The sequence below is a fragment of the Larus michahellis genome, chromosome 3 (assembly GCF_964199755.1).
Source record: "Larus michahellis chromosome 3, bLarMic1.1, whole genome shotgun sequence".
Classification (NCBI taxonomy): Eukaryota; Metazoa; Chordata; class Aves; order Charadriiformes; family Laridae; genus Larus; species Larus michahellis.
The window spans coordinates 22,851,802-22,878,994 of NC_133898.1; the positions used below are offsets into that span (position 1 = coordinate 22,851,802).

General features: G+C 49.9%; 2 protein-coding genes across 4 annotated transcripts; one reads left to right on the forward strand and one right to left on the reverse strand.

Annotated features, from left to right (window-relative positions):
* The first annotated feature begins 5 nt into the window (after positions 1-5).
* SRSF7 (serine and arginine rich splicing factor 7) lies at positions 6-6,813 on the forward strand. 2 transcript variants are annotated; one of them, XR_012586028.1, is made up of 9 exons: positions 6-107; positions 439-619; positions 768-944; positions 1,827-1,901; positions 1,992-2,093; positions 2,445-2,498; positions 4,674-4,718; positions 5,319-5,465; positions 6,501-6,813. XR_012586028.1 is itself a non-coding variant. In XM_074579115.1 (9 exons), the coding sequence occupies exons 1-9, from the start codon at positions 80-82 to the stop codon at positions 6,553-6,555; spliced, it is 753 nt and encodes a 250-aa protein (XP_074435216.1). In that variant the 5' UTR covers positions 6-79; the 3' UTR covers positions 6,556-6,813. The 2 variants fall into 2 exon arrangements, 1 of the variants encoding a protein (XP_074435216.1); XM_074579115.1 differs by having other exon boundaries at positions 5,319-5,354.
* Positions 5,896-19,550, reverse strand: GALM (galactose mutarotase). 2 transcript variants are annotated; one of them, XM_074579114.1, is made up of 8 exons: positions 19,095-19,550; positions 18,457-18,611; positions 15,242-15,448; positions 13,796-13,877; positions 11,278-11,419; positions 11,009-11,183; positions 10,224-10,335; positions 5,896-6,538 (listed from the first exon to the last, which is right to left on the reverse strand). In XM_074579114.1, the coding sequence occupies exons 1-7, from the start codon at positions 19,459-19,461 to the stop codon at positions 10,258-10,260; spliced, it is 1,206 nt and encodes a 401-aa protein (XP_074435215.1). In that variant the 5' UTR covers positions 19,462-19,550; the 3' UTR covers positions 5,896-6,538; positions 10,224-10,257. The 2 variants fall into 2 exon arrangements, with proteins under 2 accessions (XP_074435215.1, XP_074435213.1); XM_074579112.1 differs by having other exon boundaries at positions 6,043-6,538; positions 18,442-18,611; positions 19,095-19,464.
* Positions 19,551-27,193: the final 7,643 nt, after the last annotated feature.

Here is a 27,193-nt window from a genome sequence, read left to right on the forward strand (position 1 = left end):
GCGCCGCCGAGGGGAAGGCAGGGGGCAGGCGCGGGCGGCGGCGCCTGCGCGCGGCGAGGCGGTTGGCGGAGCCGTTGGGATGTCGCGTTACGGCCGCTATGGAGGCGGTGAGCTGCCGGGGGCCTCGCCGGCGGGCGGGCGGGCGGCTGCGCGGCGGGGAGGGCGGTTGGCGGAAGCGGGGGGGATCGCGGCGGGGAGCGGAGCGGGCGGGGAGAGGGCAGGGAAGGAAGGGAGGCGAGGCGGCCGTGGCTGCCGTTGTCGCCGCCGCCGCCATTTTGCGTCAGGGGCCGTGGGGGAGGGGGCGCGGCCGCGGCCGCAGCTGCTGCTCGTGGTGAAGGCGGGAGCGGGCCGCGCGAACAAGATGGCGGCGCCAGCGGCGGGGCGGGGCGGGGGCGGCGCCTCCGCGCTCGGCGCTGACACCGGCTTCGCTCCCGGCAGAGACCAAGGTGTACGTGGGGAACCTGGGCACGGGCGCGGGCAAGGGCGAGCTGGAAAGAGCCTTCAGCTACTACGGGCCCCTGAGAACCGTGTGGATCGCGAGGAACCCGCCGGGGTTCGCCTTCGTGGAGTTTGAAGACCCGAGGGATGCTGAGGATGCTGTCCGCGGACTGGATGGGAAGTACGTGTGCGCTTCAGGTGTTCGCGGGAGCCGCAGCCGGTTTTAAGAACAGAGAGAGAATCGGGGTTTTCTCTCAGGTTCTTCTTGCCTTTGTAGCTCTGCCATATACCGTAACAATTAACTTAGAGCCATCATGGACTTGTTGCAGGGTGATATGTGGCTCGAGGGTGAGAGTGGAAGTGTCAACGGGGATGCCTCGTCGCTCCCGTTACGACAGGCCTCCCGCACGGCGCCCCTTTGACCCTAATGACAGATGCTATGAGTGTGGTGAGAAAGGCCACTATGCTTATGATTGTCACCGCTATAGTCGCCGAAGGAGGAGCAGGTACGTGTGGGGCCAGAGCGGCTGGGTTGCTTCACCGGTGCACTTTTATGTAGCTCTTGTTAGCAAAGAACAGAATGTTACGCCAGTTTTCTTTAAACTTTAACGCTAGAATAAATGTATAGGTGTATATTAAAATTTGTTGCTATTTCTATCAAATGTTAATATCTTAATAATCAACCTGGTCAAAACCTTTCAGGTTTCTTCGTTTGAGTCAGTCGCCTTGATTCAGAATGTCACGAGCCTTAAGATTTCATGCTGAGGCGCCTTGCAAATCCGACACTTAAGATCCTCCTAGACCTTGAGGTGATCAGCATAAGAGGCCAGATCCCCTCGAGCCATCTACACGTAGCTTCACCTTATTCTTTAAGGGCAGAAAATTTGAGACGGTGATCGCCGTAACAGTAAATTTGGCTTTCAATTGGGGCCCCCCTCCGGTTTAGAAAGAGGAACACCAGATTGACCACATTCCCACCTAGAAAAATCTTCTTGCGTCAATCAAGCCTCACCCTGGCTCATTGGGCTGTCAGTTTGATCGTCGTTAGATTGAAGAGAACACCTAGATGCAGCGATCGGCTATAGATACTTCTAGACCGTCTAGATCTGCTAGACCTTGGGCCAAAGAGGGTCGACCTGCAAACTTGCAAGGTTTATTTTAAATACGCATTACAGTGTTTTCTATTCTAATGTAATTCTGCAATGTAATTCAGCTTTTAACATTTTTCTAGGTAGTAAATGCTCAAGACAAGTAGGCCCAGACATTTTTCCAACTGACAGATGCTAGTTCTTTAGTTGTCTGAAATCAGTTTTGACTTCAGCAGGGCCTCACGTGCACCGATTGCTGCAGCTGTTTCCTGATACCTGTTTTCTCTAACCTAAAACCAGGTCCCGGTCTAGATCCCGTTCAAGGTCCCGTGGAAGAAGGTATTCTCGGTCACGCAGTCGGAGTCGTGGTAGGAGGTGTGCTGAAGTTTTGTCTTTTATTCCTATTTGCTTCTTTTGCTTAGAAAAAGCTACACTTGTACAACTCTTTAATTGACTTCTTTGCAGGTCCAGGTCAGCTTCCTATCGTAGGTCCCGGTCGGTTTCGCCTCGTAGGTCTAGGTCTGTGTCTCCCCGCCGGTCCCGATCGGGTTCCTTGAAGAGATCAAGGTAATTAGTAGTAATTTTTATTACGTTGTGTGCTTTGTTTTTGTTGTTTGTTTGTTTTTAATTAAGCCATTCACGAAGGTATTGGATAGCAGGTTACAAAAGGTGTTGACCTTTACATTAAAAGTTCTGATAATCTTAGTTGAAGTTACAGGCATGGTAATACAATTAGTTTTGAGACCTTACACAGCTGCATATCCCATGATGAATTTTGATGTCCAAGATGTTTAGTTATCATGTATGTTTTAAGTTCAACGCATAGACGTTAATCTAAGTAGTGCTGTCATTGTCATAATTTCTGGTTGAGTTGACTTCTTTAATTTTGTTTTAATACATCTTAATTTTTTATTTCAGGTCTAGGTCAAGGTCCAGATCTAGATCCAGATCTGTTACGTGGCCCCGAAGCAGGTAAGATCTCTTCTGTGACTCTGGATACTTAGTAAAAATTGCTTAAAAAGTCTGCTTACGCTTTGTAACAGCTGTTAACATTTTCAGAAAAAGTTTGTTTTTTCTCTCCACAAACGTAGGGGTCTGTAGTTTTAAAAACCAGTGCAGAAGATTATTCTTTCTCTTTTTATTATTTTCCATATCACTGATACCCAGGTCCCAGTGGTCATCAGAAGTAGTGTTTTGATCAGGTTGCATTAACAGCTAACATAACAAACAAACTTAGAATTAATCTGAAAAGCTTTTTTCTTTGAATAGCACACATGAGATTGTGGATTCTTCCTATTATTTATCAGAGAAATCAGGATGCCCTTTACGGTAGTGTGTTAAAGCATTAACGCATATAGCCAGGCAAGTCATGAAGGGCTTGCTAGTGCCATGAGTGTTACAGCTTTTTCCAGTTCTGTTGAATAACAAGGTGTCAGTCTGCAGCAGCTGAATTAAATTTGAGATAAACAGCTGTCAGAATTATTTTGTACCAAGAAATGTGCTATCAGAGCAATGATCAAATTTTAAAGGAACACAGACTGTCATTCATTCTCTTAAGTTGAAGTTTAATTCTTCCATAGTAAGTGAATGCAGCTTGTGCTTTGTGCAGCCTTGTCCAGGCAGTGTGGCTGACATAGGTTGATCGGATGTCCTCGGCAAGCTGTCATAGGAGAACAAGAGTAAACTGAAGTTCTGCTCTGAAGGAGATGGTACTGCTCTTGCTCCAGCCCATGCCCAGGCCTACTGTTCTGGTTTGATAGCTGCTCTTTGAAATAAATAACATAGTAGTCAACCATGAAGAAACACAAAAAAATAAAGGGAAACTTTAGCTGAAGAGAGTAAATGGAAAAGCCTGCAGCTGAAGGTGGGAGATTCAGTGCTGAAAGGTGGTGGTGGCATTTTCTGAGAGTGGAACAGTAAGCAGTGACAGGAGTTTTTAGGGAATGGAGAGCTGAGGACCAGAAGATGGCTTACTTAAGAGCAGAAGCTCACACAAACAGTCTGTAAGCTAGTAAAAAGAGAAAGGAAATGGCCTGAGGCAGTAGAGCAATGCTTTTCCCCTGATCAGGTACACTTTCCCTACCTGTTACTAAAATATGTTGAATCTTAATACCAGTTGTTCCAACGTGACTCAATCACAGCTCATCACGGTTCACTATCAGTGATGAGTAGAAAACAGCTACAGTCAACAGACTCTCAAAGATAAAAGCGTCTTGATTTTACCGCCATTGTTTTCTTTTTTTAGTACCAGGATGGTTTTCTCCAGTGTAAAGGATACTATTAGTGACATTTCTAGACTCTATTGTGTGACACCTGTCATTGTAAGTAGAGATTAAGTGACTGAGGCAATTACAGACGTACAAGTACAGACAAGTGCAAAATACTGGTGTTTAACTCCAATGAAGTCACCGTTAAACTTCCACATGAGGCAATTGAAAGATGGTTTCTTTACAGAAGAATCAAAGGAATGCCTAGCGCCCAGAGACAGGCTCTTCATTCGTAAGGAAGACAGACTGCATAAGTATTACATGATGTTTGGCGTCACATCATACATCTGCAAGTTGTTGTGGAAAGCCTTGGATGTGGAAAGTAGAACACTTCCTTCGGGAACCTAAAAATTTCAGTTATTCTTTTAGGCAGTATTAGTGTTTATACAGTGCAGCAGTCTTATCTCATAGACTGACACTTTCACAAGGGTTAAGTTCAGACAGATTTAAAAAAATACTTTAAGCAAGTGCATGTATAAGTTGAATTCCACTGAGCAGAAGATATTTGTAGGAGCATGCTGCTTGCAGCCAGTTTCAACTGTAGTGGTAGATGTCACTCAAGCCTAATGAAACGTGCAAGTTTAGAGCATAGCTTTTTATTAGCTCTGGGAAAATACTGTTCATGATTTGGGTTGTTCATGTATTCCTGCCATCTGCATCAGCAAACACCAGTCATCAGCCAGAGACCAAAGTACAGAGGAACATATGCAGAATCCATTTAAAAAGCTCTCTTCTGAAACTTTGCGGGAAAAGCCCTGGAAAGTTGCAGGAGTGTGTCCAACGTGCCAGTTCTTAAACTTCCAGTGTGAATCTTGCTGTCTCAAATGTGGGAGCATGCACGCTACCAGCTTCCCTGCTGAGCTGTTTTTTCTTCTTGTAGGTCTAGGTCTCATGGCAGATCAAAATCTGGCTCGCCGGCTAAGAGGTAAGCATACAGAGATAAAGCCTGCGCTATTGCGTAGAATTCAGTATTGCGTTTGCATGAGTAACAGAGCCTGGTCCTTTAGAAAAAAATTTCCCAAACGTGGGTGCCCAGCTAATCTGTTTGCGATATGACTGAGATTATAAAATTTCCCCTGCAGTTATTTGGAATATGTCTCTCATCCATATCTTTGTTTTCATTAACTCTTTCTAGTTTCCAAAATAATACTGATTTTTTCACATCTTTATGCTTGGTTTTGTTAAATTTGTCTATCCCTCAGATAAATGGCTTCAGCTTTGCTAGTGCTGTTGATAAAACAGCAAGAATCTGTGATGATGTTTCTTTTCTCCCTGCCTCACCTCAGTACTACCCCTTGTTTTCCTGTTTTCTCTACTGAAGACAGTTGCTTAAAATTAATTTCCACGCTAAATGAATTGAGAATCCCTGTCAGAGTAGAAGTTGATTTGAAAACTTTGCTGTTTTAAAGAGCTTCTGGCTAGATTCCTATAATAATTCCATTGCTGTCTAAGATGCTTATTTTTTTTGTAATATAAAAGTTCCATTTGACCTTTAAGCTGCATTGATGATATTCTGTTTTGACAGTCGGTCAAAGTCCCGATCACCATCTCCAAAGAGAAGGTATGTTGATCTCCCTACTAATAACGTAGACTCCGTAGAGCTGGCATTTTAGTATCTGCAGTGATCTCTGCTGAGGAGTTTGACTGCTGCTTGTAGGAAAATACTGGAAAGGTATTTTGCCAAGATCTTTTTGACAGAAATAATGTTGTGATTGTGGTTTTATATATGGTAATATATATACATGGTGATAATATCTTGGGATACTGATTATGTAGCAGTGTTACGTCTTGCCTTTGTCTGCTCCTGTGTTCATTTCAGTTCACTAACAGTTTTCTTGCACGGAGACTTTCTGCTGGTGAGCTTAAGCACAGAATAAATGTGGGAATCAGCTTTGGGTCTCATTGAGAGCTACAGTGAGATTGGGGAAGGTAGAGGGGAGTATCCTGGCATAGCAGTCAGGAATGGAAGACCAAGCCTGTTATTTTTACTGCTGTTACTCAGATTTTTATTTTTTTTCCCCAATAAGTTGGTAAATAATTATATCTCTGTGTGTATGCATATATGCGTACTGACAGAATCAGCAGCACTTTTTCCTTAGTTTGAATTCTTTAATAGTTCATTTTTACAACTTTGGTGTTTGGGATTTGCGGGGAGGGGATATATCCTAGTAAGAACAGCTGTAGACCTGCCAGGATGTGTCCCTTGCCTTGCTGATCCTTCTGCCCTGCAAGTTGGTTCTTTTTTTTTTCATGTGTATAGAACGTCTACACTTAGGTTTGCTTCATTTAAAAACTTCTCTGTATGTAGTCTCTAACCTCACAAACAATCACAAGGGACTTGAATAAATGCTCATAAATATTTTGACAAGCTGCTGTACAAGAACAGGGAAGAAGTATCCTGCCTCCATGAAGGTCACCATTTGTAGCACCCTTTAGATGACTTTACAATGATCACATTTAAGTTGTATTATAAAAATAACAGTAGAGAAATGCAAAAATGTGAAAGTAAGAGAAATAAAATAAATGTATTATCTCTAGTGTTAAATCATCAACCCATTAACTTTGTCAATAGCGATTGGTTATTTTATTAAAATAACAGTGCTTAAAGGGTGACAGAGTAGTGTAGGTATCCTCCTGTTGCTTTTTCCTGTATTTGTGAATCCCAAATGACTACTGAACCGTTAACTCCGATTTCTCTTCCTTTCAGTCGTTCACCATCAGGAAGCCCTCAAAGAAGTGCAAGTCCTGAAAGAATGGATTAAAGTTATGAAGTTAATCTTTTAGGAAGAAAGTTATTTTGCTTACATTATTATAAGGGATTTTGTGGTGTCTTTGTAAATGTAAGAATGTAGATAGAAGAGTAATCAACTAAAATTTGGCATGATCTGGGTCTTCTGAGTTAGTCACACCAATAGACTAGCACAGGTCTCTTTTTATTGTATGAATTAACTTCCTGTGATATGAAAATGTGGGACTTTTTTATTGGCACATTGAAATAAAATGTGTATTTTTAACTAAAACTTCTTTGTAGTAACCCTGCGGCTTCTGTTAACATTTGGGTAATTTTAGCTGTGTGCCATGTAATGTGGATGAAAAAATGTCTAAAATGGGAATGACTAATGTCGGTGTCTTCTCAAACTAGTCACTTCTCACATTTATTGTTGAATGGCCTTTGGTGAAAGGATCAGTTTCTGCGTTCTTTGAAATGGAATTCAAAATCCGTCCCTGTTTGCAGATGGCTAAAAATTTGCATATGGCCTTTTTATTCCTTTTTGATATTTAGCGGGCATTCATTTTTCTCCCTGATCCAATTATTCTGCAAAGCTTGCTCTGTGGTGCTTCACTAGTTGTGATACCAGATGCCCAGAAATTTAAGGGATGAGCTTTTATTCAAAATGCCAACAACTTTTAAATGAATCTGCAGAGACCTCTGAACGTAATAGAAGTCATTAATAACTTGACGATTGCTACTTTGGCTTGTTGAGGTTTTTTTAGTTCTTTAGGCTATTAATATAAAAAGTCTCACGGCATGTTTTCCCTTTTTGAGGGAAGACATAAGATCTTCTGACCTACTTTCTGAAGGACCTTCGGAAAATGTGTTTGAGAGGCAAAAGAAAGCTGTTATTAGTCTTTCTGCAGCTCGCTCAAACTTTCCTCCTTAAAGTGCAGGATTCTCACAGCTGACCTCAGGAATTCTAACCCACTTCACAGAAATCGCTATCGTTTTAAAGCAGCCCGGATGCTGGAGGTGATTTTTTTTTTGAATTAAGCTAATTTCGTACAGCAAATACACACCTGCAGGATTAATTATTTGCGTATAGGTATGTCAGACTCGGTGTTTGTCCTCATTCTGTAGTCAAGAATTGCATGATAAGGCACTTTGTTGACACAGACCACAGCAAAAGACTGGAAACAGTGTTAGACTGTGAACAAACAAACCAGTAGGCAGAGGGGGGGGAAAAAAGCAAACTTTTTTTTTTTTACTGCAATAGGATATCTAGCAGAAATAAAGGCCAGTTTTGGCAGTAAACAAGCACTGAAATGGAAAGTGAGGCCTGCATGGGCTTCTCACAAAATCTGTCGTGGCGGTTTGCTTCCAATGTGTAAACCACAGCACAGCATCTTAAATGGAAAAAAAAATTACAAGGCTAACTTTGGTCATACCTTGGGTAACCCACGGTTTGCAAAAAATCAGGTTTCCCGTTAACAGCGACTTCATGGAGCTTTTTCAGTGTACGAGTGAAAAGTGTCCATGTTCCGCACGTGCTGTCATACTGCCCCTTCCTGACTGCTGGGGTGTTCCACGTCTGCCTGGACGCTCCCGTGGGGCTCGGCCATGGGGAACGGTGTTTCATCTGCCAGCTGTGATGATCAGTACTCTGGCAATATCCATTAAATTCCACTGTTGCCACAATGGGAGAGCAGGGGTGATGCAGATGTTGCCCTGCAGTGGTTTTGGCAGGAACACCCGAAGCCCGTGACTTGTGTTTGGAATATTTATTGGTTGTGCGTTGCCTGCCCGGTTCATAGCGTACCTGGCGAGAGAGGCATGTGGGTGCTGCTGCTCCGGAATTTGGTCCTCTTCTGTACTCTTTTAAGGCAAACCTACTCCACAATAAACCTGCAGACTGACACGACAGCTGTACTGGTACCTGTTCGTCAGTACCCGGAGATGCTGGAAGACGGAGGAGAGGAGCCTGGGTCGCTGTAGGGGCCGGGGTTCCTCTAAGCCCAGCAAGGAGACAGGGCTGTGCAGCTGTGGCCGCGGTGGGACAGCCAGCGCTGCCGAGGTGCAGCGAAGGAGCAGGGGCAAGTCGTGTCTGTGCTTCTGTGGTGACCAAAATTGAGGGTGACTGTGCTGCCTCCCCTCAGCTCCAGTCGCCAGCCTCGGAGCAGGCCGCGCAGCTCTGGCTCTCACCTGCCTTTGGTAGGATTTCACCAAAAATTCCATGCAGCGTCTGGGAGCTCTCGGAAAACGCACCCGGCTGAGGGGGCGGTGTGTGACCGCTGCCGCCTGTGACCCTGCAGCTCCGGACAGGGTGTGTGCACCCTGCGCAGCCCAGCCGGGGGTCAGGGCAAGGGGACGCGTACCCCAGGTCTCTGGTGGGGTGGGCAGACCCCGCTCTCGGGGGTGGTGGTGCTTCCGCTTCTGGGTTGCAACTGAGCATTTCCCAAGCTCAGATCCGCTGGGCTTTATTCTCCAAAGGATACCAGCCCTTACACAGTGTGACCTGCAGCCACGCAACGCCTCACCAGTCGGGGTGTTGCGGGAGAGCAGCGGGGTGCTTCTTTTGGGGGTCAGGGTGGCAGAACTGATCGTGACGGCTCTGCCATGTTTGCAAGCCCATGGCCAGGCACTTCCACTGGTGGCAGGGTCACTCCCGCAGCCCCGCAGCAGGGGAAGCGTACTGGAGCCCTGCGGGCCCCAGCTGCAATCTGCCAGTGGGAGCCTGGACTTGTGCGGCCCCTTCGGCAGCAGGATGGCAGGAGAAGGTGGGAGTCGGGCTGCGGTGCCTCGCACGGGGTGCCTGGCCCAGGGGCCGGCTCCTCCTCTGTCCCTGGGGAGAGGGGCGCCGGCTCCCTCAATGGATGTCACTGCCATCCCCCTGGCTTGTGCCAATTTTTTATGAAACCTCAGAAACCTGGAGGTTTTCATCAGCCAGGTCCTGGTTACAGGGTTTTGGGTGTGATACACATTTCACGTGGAAACTCATTAAGATGACAATTTTCCTCCTGTGGTCGTATATTCAGGAGTAGGGATGGATGCACCCGCTTCACTTCAGCAGCCGAGGTGTGGCATGGAAGATGCTCTCGCACAACTATCGCAGCTGGCTGCGAAACAGGAGCTAAACCCCAGGAGCCGGGGCAGCCAGCTGGGATAATCCCAGCACACCCTCCTCCCCAAAGCTATCCTGCGTGACTGCTGCGTGCCCGGGGCCATCGCAATGCTGCGGCCGCGCGTCGCCCTGGGCAGGGCACCCTTTGATGAGCTGCCACCGAGCTGCTGGGCAGGTCAGCGGCGGTGGGGGGAGCAGCAGCCAGCACAGCTCAGAGCGCTTTGCTGGGAATAGCCGACGTCGTAACGAACAACTGCAACTTCATCCGCCTTCCCACACGCTCCACGTGAATATTACCCAGGTATTCCCCCGCCGTAGTGTGAGCTGTGATGTGCCGTGTCCTTAAACAAGGTGTTTTCAGTGCATTTTTACTGCCAAACAAAACCTAATGCCCAGGGTGAGGCTGGACAGAGGGTGAGAGCTTTGCACAGACCAGACAGTGGCATTAAAGCCGCGTTAAAGCCAGCAGAAACCACAGGCGAAAACCACAGAGGAGGAAAAGTTTCCCAGGTGGGATGCATCACCCAGGGTAGTTTGAAAGTGCTGTCGGGCACCTGGGGGGAATCTCTGGCTAACCTGCTAGAGGCGCTTACCGCTCTTGGTGGTAGGAGTCGGCATCCCCGTTCTTCAAGCGGCGTTGAACAGGAGCCACGTGGTGTGGTTGTATTCCTCACCCGGCCGGAGCAGGGCGCTGGGGAAGTGGGGCTGGGGAGAGGCGGCAGCAGCACATCAGTGACGGTGAGCACACACCGCAGGACCAGGGCGGCTCACGAGGGCATGGCCACATCCCCTCAGCTCGTCCCACGGCTCCCGCCGGCATTTCCAGCAGCAGCGTTTAAGTGCCTGGCTGTGTAGGCGAGTCCTCCCCCTGGTTGAATTCAGGGCCCCTGGGGAGGATGTGGCACGGCCCTGGTGGGGTCTTCTGCTCTACACCCCATGCCTTTGGGAAGTTGGGCTGCACAGGGCCGGTCCCTGCAGCGCTGGACAACCCCTGCCTAACGCCGCAGGATGCTGCAATCTGTGCCCGCCTCAGTTCTGGTGTCTACAATGCGTCCCCTCACCAAACAGACTCTGTTCATACTGGAAGAGGGGAGATTTAGATTAGATATCAGGAAGAACATTTTCACTATGAGGGTGGTGAGACACTGGCCCAGGTTGCCCAGAGAAGCTGTGGCTGCCCCATCCCTGGAGGTGTTCAAGGCCAGGCTGGATGGGGCTTTGAGCAACCTGGTCTGGTGGGAGGTGTCCCTATGGAACGAGATGGTCTCCCAACCCAAACCGTTCTATGATTCTATATATCTAACGCCCCAGAGACATGGGTGGTGGTATGGTCCCCTGCCACAGGACCCGAGCAGCTCCTGGAGGGGGGACAGTTCACCTTGTTGACAGCATCGGGCCAGTTCTGGGTTTCCAGGCAGAAAGCTGAGTGCTTGGGGTACACGACGGCACCTTTGCCCTTCAGGGAGCCATCCAGGTTGTTCCCGGTGTAAAACTGGATGCCAGGCTGGGTGGTGTAAACCTCCATGGCCCTGCCGGTGGGTGGGTGGCGAGCCCTGGGGAGATGCCAGTGGAGCATACCAAGGGGCTGGCCAAACAGGCACTCCGTGGCTCCAGGGGTGGGGGAACCCTGCCCGGATCCCAGCCTACCTGGCCGCGAGACGTCGAGCCTGCGCCTGCTGCAGGCAGAAGTTGTGGTCGAAGCCGTCCAAGTGAAACTTCTGCAAGTGCTTCCCCAGCTCCACGGGCTGCCGGAGATCAAAGCCGGTGCCCTGCACAGCGGCCACCTCCCCTGGGCGAGGAGAACAGCAGTGTCAGCCACGCACCCACACGCCAGCTGGGCTGAGATCCCTCACTTTGGGGAGCTGAGGGTTTTAAGCCGTTTGTGATCCTTGTCTTGTCATGGTGCTCTGCTTCGAGCAAGCTTGCCTTGTGACTTGGGCTGGGACATCGCCACCTTGTCCCCCAGTAGAGCTGGCAGCCCCCGGGGACAACTGCTGTGCTTAGCTGGGACAAAGCAAAGCCAAGGAGCCAGAAAACAGGAGGGGAGGCACTTGTATCTGTAACTATACAAGCTAATTCAGTGGTGCCCAGGGACAGGACAAGAGGTAATGGGCACAAACTGTAACATGGGATATTCCGTCTCAACATGAGGAGGAACTTCTTTACTTTGAGGGTGGCAGAGCACTGGCACAGGCTGCCCAGGGAGGTGGTGGCGTCTCCGTCTCTGGAGACATTCAAACCCTGCCTGGACACGTTCCTGTGCAACCTGCTCTGGGTGACCCTGCTCCGGCAGGGGGGTTGGACTAGATGATCTCCAGAGGTCCCTTCCAACCCCTGCCATTCTGTGATCAGTATAAACCCCAAACTTATTAGCTATTAATATTTATATATGCGTAAGATTTATATACATATACTATCTCTAAATAAACAAACAAATAAATAAATGAACAGATCCTCCCAGATCTCTGAACAAACATCCATGAGATGGCCACGAAGGTGGCTCAGCTGCCGGGATGGTCAATGCAAGCTGTCTGCTGGGACCAGTGGCACCCTGCCTCAGGGCACTGTTTCAGGAGAAGAAGGTTTAAGAACCTAAAACCAGCATTCTCTCTCAAGTCTCTCTTTGAGGCCTGATGCGGGGATGCAGCCCCCTGTGCTAAAGCTCTTGCAGTGAGAACAACCCCGAGACGTACTAAACACAGTGCTAAACGCAGCCATGCCAACCCCAAGGCGAGGGCATTTGCATGGGGGGAGGTGAGAGAGGAAGGGCAGGGGAGGGGATTTTTTTTCCCCTAACGGCCCGTTTTTCTGCCCTTCTCTAAAGGGCGAGGTTTCCAGGGGTCAGCGGGCCGCTGCCAGCGCCGGGGACGGGGCAGCCCCATGGGCCGTGCTCTGCTCGCTGCCGCCCTGCGCCCCGTCTGCTCTGCCAGCCTTGAGAAACATCGGTCTCCACCCGACAAACAGAACATTTCTGTGGCTTCTGATCCTATCAGAAAGGAGCGCCTGTACTGAATTCAGCTACAGGGAGGAAAAACAACTTGAAAAAACAAACAAACAAGTAAACAAACAAACAGTGATTTAGGCACTTAAATAAAATACAGCCGCCATTGCACGCAATGGCTTTCTCTGTAATAGTTGCACAAATCTTGTCTTCACCCCAGGGCTGAGACCGTACACAGCCTTATCAGCTTCAAAGGCTACATTTACCCACAACACCAAGAGGGAACTGCAAAAAGCAGCAGCGGCGGCAAGCTGGCCGCAATTAAGATGTGAAACAGCTCCATGGCGAAAGCAGCGGGGAGAAGCAGGGCAGTGGGTTCAGTACGGCCTTAAGCTCTTCCCCAGCTCGAGCCCTGGCACAACACACCAAGCTGAGCAAAAGCCGCCTGCTCTGGGAGACCTGCTCCTCCCGGTGCGAGCCGACGCGTGCACGCACAGCGGTTTTTGGTTCACGAATGCGGACGTAGCCCTGGTTTTAGCAGACATCTGAGCTAAAAAGCTTTTTTCTTTTGAGCCTCTCTTCCTCTCCCTCCTGCAGTCAGAAGGTGCGTTCAGCAAAAGCAGCCCTGCCAGGGCATCAGGGAAACGAGCCCTGACATTTCCAGCAGAGCCCACGCTTTACCAGAAACCACCCCAGAGGCTCATGCCACCCTCAGGCACACCTCCCACCCACAGCCAGTGTCTCTCCTTGATGCCAGCGGCGCTCCGGAGCACAGCCTTCGCGGGAGAACAATGGACTGGCCTGCAGGGAAATGCCGGCCAAACAGGTCTGGAGGGACATGCTTTGGTCCCGTGCCATAGGTAGCTTGTCTCCTGGATGGGCACCTTGGATCCACGTCGCGGCATCCCCCTTGGACCCACATTGCAGCCTTGCAGCCCCCTTGTCTCTGGCCCCATTTCCTGCTGCTCCTGCCTCCACCCCCTGGATGGACCCTGGCCCACCCCCTCTCCAGGGCTGGGGCTGGTGGTGGACACTGTTACCCGCACCCTGCTCTGCCCGCTCTGCTCAGGTGCCATGGGACTGTGCCCGTGGGTGAGGGTCCCACTGTGCCTGGCATCCCCTGGACCCTGGTGTGTCCCCCCTTGCTGGGCAGTGCTGTTCCCCGACATCCACAGACACCCATCTGTAAAGCCATCTCCACCATGTGCCGCAGGATTCACCCACCAGTAGGGATCTTGGTGTCGTCCACAGGCAGGTAGGCATCAGCTTCAATAGAAATCTCGTGGTCGTAGACATCCTGTGAGCCCTGCGGGAGGATGGGAAATACTGTGATTCCTGCTGCCGCCCTTCTGCCGTTTGAGCAGCCCTCGGCACACCTGGGAAGTGGCCACCCATCATGGTGCTACAGCCCATCTGGTAGTGCCTGGGGGACCTCCTGGCCATCATCCTGCCCTGATCCTGGACGGGGGACAAAGGTAGCAGCGCAGGCAAAAAGCTGCATGGGACCTCGGGGCTATAAATCCTGCAGGGCTGAGACCGTCAGTCTGAACTTGTGCCTCACCAAGCACCACCACCCTGCACACCGACCAGGCAAAACACGCTGGTGGCTGAGCACACAGCGGCGGGCAGAAGGGGAAGGAAGCAGGGCGGGAGGCTGCGCTCCTCTTCCTCCCCTGCAGTCTCGGGGATGCTGGCAGGGAACCTGCTAGGCTGGAAGGGGAGCAGGATCAAAGCTGAGCCTGCACGTCACTGTCTAATCTGAGCAGCAATTTCATGCCCAAAGGTCTCCTGTTCCTCTGGAAACACACCTGAGTTGCGTGCCTTGGGTGTTAATATTGCTGTACCGCTGGGAAGACAAACAGAGGGCAAACTAACAACTGTGCAGCCATTATTAATTACGGCAGTAGCCTGAGCAGGCCTCCTGCATGGAGGGGCTGGGATGTCTCTCACTAACCCTTTATAAGGGTCTTCGTCTCACATCCAAGTGCGACCGCACCATCCCATCCTACTGCTCTGCCTAGCAACATTTTATTTCCCAGATCCTCTTCCTCCAAGCCCAGTCATAAAAAGGGTGGCAGGACTCTGGACTGGTGCGTGAGAGCCCTCTGCGCCCTGCTACTGCCCCACTCCGCAACCTTGGCTGCCTCACACCCCTTTTCCATGATGTTTCTCCTCCCCATTTTGACGTGGGTATCTCAGTGCTGCACTGATAACTCTGGCTGGCACCTCAGGCCCTGATCTCAGCTGCACCATCCACGCCAGGGTTCAGTACATTGTCTCAGAAGCACCAAGAGAAGACAGCTAAGACATGCCAGTCCATCACTAGGGCATGCCAGTTCTGCACCTCCTCTGTGATCTTCCTGAGGGACCAGGAGAGACTCAAACTCCTCAGTTACTCACAAAAGGAGAGTTAATATTCATGATGGGATGTCTCTGTTCACAATGCACTGGGGTAACACCTCCTCAGTTGAGGTCTATGTGATTCAGTCCTGTCCCGGCCTATGATGCATAGACAACTCCCATCGCTGTGTCCCCAGAAGCATGCTGTGCCCTCAGATCAGCCTGTTGGTCCCAACAATCCCGTGGGAAGCCCACAGATCATCCCATGGATCCCCAGGCTTTCTTCCCCTGCACAGTGGCCCTTCACAGGGTTCATCTCTCCATGCTTACCTGCCCTGCGAGGTTGAAGTACGCATGGTTGGTCAAGTTGATGGGTGTCGTCTTGCTGGTCTGGGCTCGATAGTTGATGGCCAGCTCCCCACCACTGAGCGTGTAGGTCACCCAGACTTTCAGGTCACCAGGGTAGCTTTCCTCACCATCAGGGCTGAGCCGGAAGAAGCAGACGCCGTTTGGGAGGACCTGGGGGCTCCAGAGAACCTGCAAGGAGCTTGCTGTTGGTGGGACAGTCATGGGAAACCCTTCTATCCTGCCTCAAGCTGAGCTAAACCCAAGGGCAAAGGGTACTCAAGGAGTGATGCACTGAAAAAAAGGTTTTTTCAATCATCTTTCCTGCTCTTACTTCTAGATGGGGACTAAAAACCAATATCCACTTGTTGAAAAAGGGAAGTGGGAGAAAAAACAAGCACCAGCCTGCTCTTGGCCAGCCAGGGCCAGCAACAGGGAATGAGTTTTTCAATGAGCAGCCAAACAAACGAGGCAGTTTGCTCTGATGGGGGTCTGTCTGTGTTACTCCATGCCTAAGAGGGTCCGCATGTTTGACTTTTGCCCTGAAGCTGGACTTATTCCCCTTGCCGTGGATCTCCTGGTGTGCAATGTTGCTTCAACAAGCTGCCGCCCTTCCCTCAGCTAACTCCAGGCTGGCTTCTAGGGCAATGTGAATACACACTGGGAGCTCCTGCTTGTGGGATGAGGTTTAGTTAAATAGTACCAGATACATCCACACGTCAGAGAACTGGGACCTCTCCATTTCTTGCCCCTGGCAGAGACCAGGGCTCTGCTTGGAGCTGAACCTGGTGTCGAGAGAAGTAAGACAGCACACGGTAAATTTAGCTGCCCAGACAGCCTGTTTTGACCTTGGTCATGGACCTGATGCTAAGCAGGTGTCTCAGCCCCTTGCAGGACGGATGTGCGACAAGAGGTGAGGTGCCCAGCCTCTGGAGCTTTGCACCTACCTAAGGAATGGTTAGAGGACAGATCTAGGGGCAGGGGCCAGATAATGCCTTTGAGATCACGGAATCATGGAATCACGGAATTTCAGAGTTGGAAGGGACCTCTAGAGATCATCTAGTCCAACTCCCCTGCTAAAGCAGGATTGCCCAGAGCACACTACTCAGGGCTGCATCCAGGCGGGTCTTGAAAGTCTCCAGAGAAGGGGACTCCACAACCTCCCTGGGCAGCCTGTTCCAGTGCTCTGTCACCCTTACCACAAAGATGACTCCTTTCATCTCCTGTGCAGGGATCACAAACTTGGGGCACTTGTCAAAAGCCAACATTTTCACCAAACATGGGAACTGAGGGTGCTAAATGTGGTAACCAGACTGCAGCTCCCGCAGCTGTGGGATGCTGTGGTTTTGTGTATGAGTTTCTATTTAAGTTCTTCAAAGAAAAAGCTATTAAAGGCCAGCAAGCATACTGGTATCACTATTTTTTAAAGTTAAGTGGGTTATTTTCTGAAGTCCCCCCAGTCTCCCAGCAGTGTGGTCAGGTATTGCTGCTACTTAAGCGTGGCTGCAAGCTTCCTTTTCATCAGACCACGGGCTGATTGCAGCACCGAGGTCTGCAAGATCAGGGAAATCCAACAAGATGACCAAGATAGTCACAGCTGACAGCCAGTCTTGTTTTCGTTAGGGCTGACCACAGGTCCCTGCGCAGTGGCGGGGGACAGGTCCCCTGGCTGGAGGGGGACTTGAGCAGGTGCCCCATGGGCCGGAGGACACAAAGCCCGGGCTGGGAGGTGTCACTGCCTTGTACCCACCGAGATGGCATGCCTTCAGCAAGCAAGGGGAAGAGGCAGGAGAACAGGCCACGTCCACTGTTTGCAGAAGACAGCCTGAAAGCTCCGGGGGCAAAGGGGTGCATGTTTTCAGCTCTGGCTCACAGCAGGTCAGGGCATATAAAGAACTTTTAAGCCAAATTGTCCTCTTTGGGTCTACAACAGCCAAGTCACCCCAATACTCCCTTTTTTCGCTAAGGCTGCTTGAGGAGCGTTTGATCCCAGTCTGATGCCAGTTCACACTGCGCTGCCCAGAAGCGAGCTTTTCTCCAGGCACTCTGACTTTTGTCCCATCAGCCTGGATGTCCCTTCAGGAAACAAAACATTAACCCAGGAAAGCAGCCGCGCCAGCACATTCACATGAGTTCCTCTGGGAAAAAGGTGGATCAGCTACTTGCTGGTTACAAATGCATTTGATCCGACAAAGCCCAAGGCTTCGGGAAAGCAGAGGCTTCTGAGCCTGCTCTGCAATCAGGAGAGTTATCAGCAAAGCCGTTTTAAGAGAAGGATGCTCCACTGCTCTTACCACTTGCAGCACATGGAGGGTATCTGGACTTCAGTAGCAGCTCTCGGGAGAAGATAGGAAGGGCTGAGTGTCCTGGGACCAGGGAAAGGTTATTTTATCTCGGGAGGTCACAGGGAAGGGCTGGGGGGGGGACACAGTGATGCTGGGCCATTTGTGCAGGCCTGATCTAGCCACCGGCTGCTGTGAACCGGAGCGAGAGTCCGGGGTACCGGGGTATGCTGTCACTGGGATGACAGCGGTACCGAAGGGGGTAATGCGATAACCGCACTGAACCCGCAGCACCACCCTGCTCTCCCTGTGCTTGGGAGTGCTGCCAAACGCTAACAGCAAGGACGCTCACCATCGGCAAACGCAGGACCTTCTGACCCTGTGAGGAGCTACGGGGAGGAAACGGCCTCAAAACGGTGGGTGCGAGTGAGCCTGCGTGGATCACTGCTCCCCAGGAAACTTTCTTTGGGCACGGGGACAACTACAGCACCCACTGGGGGGTGGTGCAGCTGGTGCCTCGGGAGCCTCCATCGTGCATGAGGCTGGGTCCTCACTGCCATGTCCCAACCCAGGCTCTGCAGGAGCAGCTCCTCGCCCCAGGGTAACCCCATCAGAACTGGGCTCACGAGGCCTCAGGGCTGCAGTAACACAGAAGCAGCACAGCAACCCTCTGCATGGCATCCAAGGATGACGTAAGTGAGCCCTGCTAAGCCACTCAGGCAAAGACAACCCAACCCAGCGGCTCACAGGGTCTCGCTTCACCCTGTTCCTGCACCCACAGCACTTTCTGGGGCCTGATTCAACTCCATAACCCCCAGAAAACCCTACAGGGTCAGGAATGAAGACATCATATCCTCTTGCCACAACCCCCCAGGCTGTGTGCTAGAGGACACCGGGACCCACCAGCCTGATGTTCACCTTGTCAAATCCCCTGGCTCCTCCGTGCAGGCTGTTGGGCCCGTTGTTGAGGAACAGCTGATACTCCTTCCCCTCCACGGTGAACCTCCCCTTCGCAATCCTGTTGGCAACACGACCCACGACGGCACCGAAGAAGGGGTGCTTCCTCGTGTAACCTGGCCGGAAAAGCAGCAGGTGGTTAAACCGAAGGATTGGGACAGGATGGGGTGGTCTCCAGGTGTGCTTACGGATTCAGAGGTGTCTCTCTCTGCATCCCACCAGTACTAAATAGGTGACTGCTGTCCTGCTGTTTCACGGGACACGCAGCTCGCTAGCCATGTGTATCTTTGATTAAAACAGCCTGATGGGATCTTGTATTCTTTGCGGATTTGCAGAAAAGGCGTCTGTCACTGCTGGTCAAAGCGTGACACAGAGGGGGACACTGCACCCTGGAGCCACCAGTGCTCCTGCTCCCTGCCCACCACTGAGCCCAGGACAGGCAGCAGGAGTTGTATTTATTCAGCACACGATTTGGAGGGGACTGTTAGAAGCAGATCATGCAGTGTAGCAATCAAACCAGAGAACATTGGTTAAATTGCTTGATTATTTTTTATTTTTTTTTTAAACTTTGATTTTTAAAGAAACAGATTTAGACCCACCTTCCAAAGTGTCAAAGCCTAGAACAACATCTGAAAACTTCCCATCCCTGTCTTTTGTCTCCAGAGCGGCGATTATGCACCCTAAGGACAGGATCTCCACTTTCACGGTGTCCGACTTTAAGATGAACTTTTCCACCACTCCTCCTCCTTCCTCCTGCGGCATCTGCCCGAACACCTCCCTCCTCACTTCTGTCATTGCTCCCCGAAACCTGGGCCCCGGCACCGCCGGCAGGAGCTGTGGCCCTGGCAGGGAAGGAAGCTCAGGAGGAAGCAATGGTGGCCGGGAGCAGAGCAAACACAGGTCTGGAGAGCAATCATAAAAATCACATGATTGCCTTCCAGCACTGGGAGGAGTTACGCCATGCATCTCCCCGCCACGGACGGACGGCAGCCGGCAAGCAGCAAAGCAGCTGCGGAGGGATGCGATAGAGCACGGAGAGGAGCCTTCCCCCGGAAGGCAGCGGCCCTCTGGGTCTGGTGGGCTGGAAGTGGCGGAGGAGAGAGGGAAGGGCACCAAAAAGAGGGAGGAAAGCTGCCCGGGCTCAGGCTTACGCAGCCGGGGCCAGGCAGTGCGGCTGCCAGCCTGCGCGTTTGGGCTTCCAGAGGATAGAGCATCACCGCCACCAGCTCTTCTCCCCTGCTTTCTGTACACCGACACAGCTTTCAGGGCCCTTGCACAGTATGACATGACAAAATGCTGTTTTCTACCTTTACGCACCCTCCCCCCCCTGCCTCCGCGGGAGGCACAAGGCAGGTCTAGCGCCTGCTGACAGAGCCGTAAATCGGGCTCAGGGCATTTGCTGGCCAGGCGTTATTCTCAGAGTCATGTTCACGTGGCCCCTGACCTGGATCTCATCAAAAATCATCACCTCTCAAAATACCAGCTCTTCCCGTCTGTCTCAGGTCCTTGCAGGCAGTTTCAGTCAGCGAGAAAAACCCTAGCAATATTTAAGTAATGTGTGTGCACATTTTTGACATCTCTCGGCAAGGCTCAAGTGCGAGGCGCTAAGAACTTCACTACAATTTGATATTGTCACATTTTTAAGAGGGCCCGCTTTCAGAATTTGTTCAAAGAACCAATAATTCCAACAACCGCCACCAAAAAACCTCAATCAATCAACCGGTGGTTGCTAAATACTCATTTGCAACACAGCCATCACTTTTAGACACGACAAGCTACAGATTCCAAGCTGACACAGAAACAAACCCCGCCACCCGGGGCTGAGCAGGGCTCGTTATGAAACCTGCCCTTCTTTGTTAACGATGGCCTCGTGTCTGCGGTGTAACGCACACAGCCGTGCCCGCGTTTCCTTCTGCACCCTCACAACTAGCGCTCTCCCTCTGCCAACAGCATCGCGAGTAAACACGTTTTCCACTGCTCATCAGTACCGCCTCCCTTTTGAAAGGGGCCGCACAAAGTTTGTTTGGAGCGAGGAAGGCTCCTGGCGGGTGGAAGCGTGGGGGCAGCCGCGTTTATAACCCATTCATGAAGGGTTTTCCCAAGCAAAGCATTCCCAGAAGATCACTCTGTGGTACCTCAGCTCCCTCGGCACCTCTCTCTTAACATGCTTCTCCAGACATAGGAAGCGTTTCTGCTTCGCAAAGACGGGTTTTCCTTAAGGTGTGGGGTTTTTTAACACGACAGGAGCTGCCATTTTGATTTACTTCTCTGATTCACACCAGAGGAGGTCCGGATCCAACTCTTTGTCAGATATAATAGTCACGCACACTCTTTCATTTTCTCACGTACCTTCACAGATCACAGATGCAAGATCACTCGGGCCTCAGTGACATCTAAGACGGTGCAGGTGCAAAAGCAATACCACAACCAAATCTGTCCAGGAACCATCCACCCCATTTTCAAGCTGACAGAGAAACCAGAAAAGAAACCAGCTTGCACAAGACTGAATTTTGCATGAAGCAGTGAGGGCAGTGGAGAAATGTCAGCTTCAGGATCTGAGCAAGGTACCTTCAAGACTCCTGCTTCTTACCGAGGGGATTTCTCATCAGTGGCCTTTGCGTGTGTCCTACCTCTACACCTCTGGCAAGTTGGGGAGGCAGAAAAGGGGAAGAGGCAGGATACAAGCAAGTCGTGTTCAGCATCTCACCACACTGGATTTTTTTTTTTTTTTTTTGGCTTTCCTATTTTTAAGAGAGAGTTCATTTCATGCCTATTCGCTGTGGCACTGAGTTCTGCTTATAGCGAGGATCGAATGTAAGCTCCTTGCATTTTTCTCTTCTTTCTTCCCGGTGGAAAACCACAGTCCTGGGCCTGAACGTGCCTGCCATTGGCAGCAGGTCACTTCCACAGCCGGTGAGCGTTCAGAAAAGCTTGCTGCACATTTCCAAGACTTCGGTTTAATTTCTCTGCCTCGCGGCTCTGCACAAGCAGCTGGGCAGCGCGCTAGCTCTCCTCTCCATATCTCCCCTTGCTCTGACCGAAAAGGTACTGCAGCAGCCTTTTGCAACCCAAACCCCAAAATGTTTGTGAGGAGCAGGGATTTATCCGCTCTGTCACAGCCAGAGACCCTGCAGGTATAGCAGAGGCATGGCACGAAGGCACGTTACTTCGTGGCTCCAGCTCCTCAACATCAGGCAAGACATTTCTGTTCAGCAGCAAAGGCAAGCTGGGAAGTCAGCCTGGGAGTGAAAGGTTCTGTCTTTCCCCCACCCAAAAAAGCTAATCAAAAGGCACACTGTGAAAAAGAACAGCTTGTTTTTTCGGGTTTAGTTGTTTGGTTTTTGGTGTTGTTCTTTTTTTTGTTTGTTTTTCAAGAGGGAGCCATTTAATGCACTGTCAACCGCTGTCAGAAAATAAACTTGTTATGAGAAAAATTACAGAGGAGAATTTATTTCCCTGGGATTAGCAGCTTGGAAATTCCAGGTGCCCGCGGGGCAGGTACCATTTTGCAAGGCAGAAGCGAGACATTGGATTTTACACACGCTTGTGCTATTTTCTTATGGCTACTTTATTTTTGCGCTTTTTTTCAGATGTTTTTCTTTAATCAATCCAAAATCAAGTGACTTTGCTTAAAAGGCTGCAGTCAACCAAAACTCTCTGTCATGCAGTACCTACTATCACGAGATCCTTTTTTGGTTGGTCCTCAGGCACTTCTGTAATAAATTCCATCACTACACTTCCTTCCTTAATTTTGTATTTATTTTAAACCCACATGTGATTTTTCAGTTTATTCTGGACCCAGAGCAGGACTTTAGGATTCAACTGATGGAAAAAAAAAATCTTAAAAGGCGATTCAGGTTTGTGAAGGGACATGTTGTGATCACTTATAGGATCCAACTCTGCTCTGAGTTACCTGGATCCATAACCCCCGTTTTCAGCAGAGCTGCCTTGAGTAACGGAGCAGGAGCGTGATGGTAATGCCGCCCACCATCTTTGAGACAGGTGACACGTCTGTATCTGCCCTGTGGGGAATCTTTCAACAGCACTCCTGGCCCAGACCAGATCTCTTGTTTTGGGGAACCCAAGCGGTTCGTCTCAGCACCGGGAAGCGGTGCAGCTTTGCACGCAGAGCCCAGAAACGACCAAGCTGTTATTACACCAGTGGCATTTTGATGTGAAGGCAGCAGAAACACTCCAAATGCTGTAATACTTAAGCAATGATGATTGCAGCTTGCTGTTGCCCAAGAAGCTTCCTTATTCACCGACAGCGACAGTGACGGCCCCAGCACTGCAGCAGGAGATGGGGTCTGTTTGGGCTGTCTGCTGCGCAGACACAGAAAAGAAGGCACACATCACTTGTTACACCCTCCAGCACTACAAGGCTGCAATTAAATCTCCTTTTTCCAACGAACTTCATGTAAGCCCAAAGGGACGAGCTGCCACTAAAGCCTGCAGGGAGTAGGCATAACAAAAGGGGAGACGTTCCCCCCACCATTTTATTGTCTGTTTATTGAACGTATATTCAGCTCTGCCGGGTACTCCCCAGCACACAGGCTTAAAATGGAGCCTGCGCTTTTTTTTTTTTTTTCCCCCGCTTCATCTCTTCAGGGGGAAATATACTGAGCCATTGATTAGGTTATTTTAGGATCATGGCATGGTGCAATTGCTTGCTCTTATTCTGGCAGTCACTTATCGGGAGCCAGTTATGCACGTTTTAGACAGCTCTTCAAAAAACGCAGCTACCCGAGAACACTTTACGCGGCACGTTTCAGATGTGCCTTTGTGCACAAGTTGTTTGCGTCTCAGTAGCAGCCAAAGAGCCGTTCGGATGTGTTGGTTGCTATAGTAATTACTTTCCTTGGGAGCTAAAATAATAGCTTACAGCTCCTGCAGCTCGCTGTTGTGTAGGCTGCCGTGAACCAGAGACGCTTCCATTTTGTTTGGGAGGGGGCTGGGGACTATAACGTAGGCTGAGAGACAGACTTTCCTTTCTATGCTCGTGCAGCTAATTTTGAATTTAACCTTTGTAGAGGATGTGTCATGGGTCTAAAGGTCCAAAAATAAAAGCAGCGTATGAAATGGTACGACAGCCTTGCGGCTGAGGTTTCTGATGGGGGTGAAGATTTGGACGGAGGGTCATGCTGAGACTGATTTTCAGCGCTGAGGGCCCTACAAAGCAATGGCGGGGGGCGGGGGGGGAGGCTCACAGGGGTTTCAAAAGCACCTAAGCAAGTCAAGCAGGAACGTGACAAGGAGGAGGACAGCTCTGCATCATTCAACATTTTTTTTTCACTGTTGACGGCACTGGTGAAGTAGCTGCTGGACCCGCAGCTCTGGAGAGGGTCAGGGGTCTCACTCTGCCTTTCAGAGCAATCCCACAGCTGGCAGATGCCGGCTCCCGGCTCCATCTGCAAGCACGGGACATTTCTGCGTGACATTTTAAATTGCAGTCCTGGGGGCTGTGGGACTTTTGCTGGAAAGGGCACTGTGCAGAAGCATTTCCCAGCAGTACGACAAGCCCCATGGCTCTGCATAGTCACAAAGGAGGCACTGAACAGGAAGGTCTGTAAGTCGCTTCGGGATTTTTGCGCAGTTCGCAGCCAGGTGGGCTGGCATGGCAATGGCACTTCTGATGAGCTGCCAAGGCAGGGGCAAGAGGCTCAAAGAATGGTCAGACCGATTACCCTCCTGCGTCAAGAAGCAGCTGCAGGGCCACCGAAGCTCAAGTTTGTGACCCACAGGGGTTGACCTGACATAAGACTCCAGCACCAGCAACAAGTACCAGTTTGGTCTTGCAGAGACCAGCCAAAGGGGAGGAGGATATAAAAAAAAGGCTCAGACAAGGGACGTGGGAGGAGCTGGGATGAAAGCAGACAGAACACAAATAGGGAAAGCGTTTTGCCTCATAGTGCTGCCCTAGAAAATTCGCTCTCAGATGCGTACGCGGCTGCATCCGCAACTGGCAGGGAGATGCCAAAGGGAGATAAAAGAACTGCATCATCTGCTAAAGGCTGCAAACACAAACAGTTCCTGTTTGAGTAACAGCAACATACAAAGATGTAGGGAGGGAGGGTGTCTGGGGAAACCACAGGGCAAAACTGGGCCTTCAGATGTGAGTTTGTGCCTGGTTTGCAGGCAGCAGGTGATAAAAGCTTATTTCACACATGTAGATCTGCAGATCCCCTCCCGCTCCTTCCAAATTTAGGCATAGCATACACACAGGTTTCGTGCCTACACAGCTTTGCTGCTGAAGTGCTTTACCAATGGAGTTAAAGCAGCTGAGCAGGGAGTTACATGAGCATCCCCGGTCTCCCGACGCAGTGCTGCATAAAGAGCCCTTGGACATGCCCCCATCAAAAGAAGCATGTCCAGCAGATCCAGAGAGGTGATTCTCCCCCTCTACGCCGCTCTGGTGAGACCTCACCTGGAGTACTCTGTCCAGCTCTGGAACCCTCAGCACAAGAAGGACATGGACCTGTTGGAATGGGTCCAGAGGAGGGTCACGAGGATGCTCAGAGGGCTGGAGCACCTCTGCTGCGAGGACAGGCTGAGAGAGTTGGGGTTGTTCAGCCTGGAGAAGAGAAGGCTCCGGGGAGACCTTATAGACCCCTCCAGTACCTAAAGGGGGCCTACAGGAGAGATGAGGAGGGGCTGTTTGCAAGGGCACGTAGCAATAGGATGAAGGGCAATGGTTTTAAACTAGAGCAGGGTAGGTTTAGATTAGACATTAGGAAGAAGTTCTTTACAATGCAGGTGGTGAGGCACTGGAACAGGTTGCCCAGAGAGGTGGTGGAGGCCCCATCCCTGGAGACATTCAAGGCCAGGCTTGATGAGGCTCTGAGCAACCTGATCTAGTTGAAGATGTCCCTGCTTACTGCAGGGGGCTTGGACTAGATGGCCTTTAAAGGTCCCTTCCAACCCAACACATTCTATGATTCTATGTTTCTATATGAGGCTTGCATCTAACCACACCGGTACAACTAAAGCCAGGTGACTTTTTTACGGAGGGGTAGCTCTGGAAAGACAAGGGTGATGCAGTGAATGGCAGCCCAGGACTGTGCGACCACCAAGCCATGTTTCCTGGGCACATGTATTCCCCAGAGCCCCCGTGGTGAGCCTGTGCCCGCTGGGCACGGGGGGCTCAGCTTGCCCGCCTGTCCCTCCAGGCACGTCGCAGCTGACACCAGCCTGGCTCGAAGTTGAGAGGACATCGGTTTGGTGTTCCCAGGCACTCTTCCCCTCACACAGTGCGGATGTAGCCAAGATTACTTGTGTAGTGCCTCTGAGGATCATGCCTAAAGATCATGGAAACCTCAGGCTAAAAGAGGATGATAGACATGGTCAGGGAAATCACTGAAAAAAAGGATACTGGAAATCTGGAAATGCTTCATTGCAAAGACTCATGGCTCTTTATTTTCTTTTTTGAATTATTATGATTAGAGAGCCAAACTTTTAATTCACAACAGTCTGGTTGTGCAGGCTTCAGCTATGAGAATATAGTGTTTAAAGTGTCTGTTCTGTATTAAACTTGTGATGTTTCAATTTTTTTTTTATCTGAGAATTTCCTACGGCCTTTTTGCAAAGCTCTTGGGCTAAGTTTTCTGCTGTTTTATCAGAAAATTTGGCTGCATTTTTAGCCCTGTTGGATTGCAGCGTATGAAAATCTTGACATTGTCACTGAAGCACTCCAGTAGAAACAATATTTAAGATGCAAAATCCTAAATGCAAGGGGGAAAAAAAAGTATTTCTCTGGCAAGAGAAATTTGTTTCTTAAAGCAAGAAGCTTTAAGAAACAAAAAAGTAAATTGAAAGGCATATGAAGAAAAAATTTCACAATCAATCCAATGTATTACCTGATTCTATAGATTATCGGCTGTCTTTGAAACATACCACCTGTATTCACTGCAGTTTTAGCAGAGTAATAAAATTTGTTTCTTTACCCAAAATGGAGTCAGGTGTGGGAGAATCTCGTCTTTCCTTAAACCGGAAATCTGCAGCTGTCATGGGGACTTAAAATCATAATGAAAACCGTGATCCAAGTATGAGATACAGTCTCAAGTTACCACAAGGCAAACAAAATAATTCAGACTGTTTTAACCACAAAAAAATTACTTCTGATTTTTAAGCCACAGTTTGGAGGGAGCAGGACAGGGCTAATTCGTGACTTTTGATTTCTAGCATGGGCAGGACTGGACTAAAGAATGATTAATGAGAGTATTTTTGGACCACTAGATTTTTCCTTGAGTTAATTTGGGTGTAAATGTTGTTATTAATTATTTGATATTTGACATTTGTAATGAGCTGCTAATGACTCAGAACATGCACTTTAGGAAGCGTTGTTATATTAAAAGCAAAAGCTGCAGCTACGTTAAAAACTCAGGGGAGGCTGCAAAAAAAATCCTCTACTGGAGAACTAGTTTGTGCTAGATAAGTATTCTTGCTGGCATAATTATGATTTCTTCTCAGCAGCAACTCTTCTTCAGCACAGACATCATGAGACCAAAAAAAAAGTCTTGAAAGTTTGCTCACACATATCATTGAAATGACTTATCTTACATCAGTGTATGGTAGGTAGCCTGTCTAAATGTGTGGTTCAGCTGGACAACGAATGCTCCTGTGAAGTGGAGTGTGAAAAGATGAAGTGTGTCACCCAAGGAAGCGTATCAAGGACACCCTAAGGACATGCTTCATCAAGTGC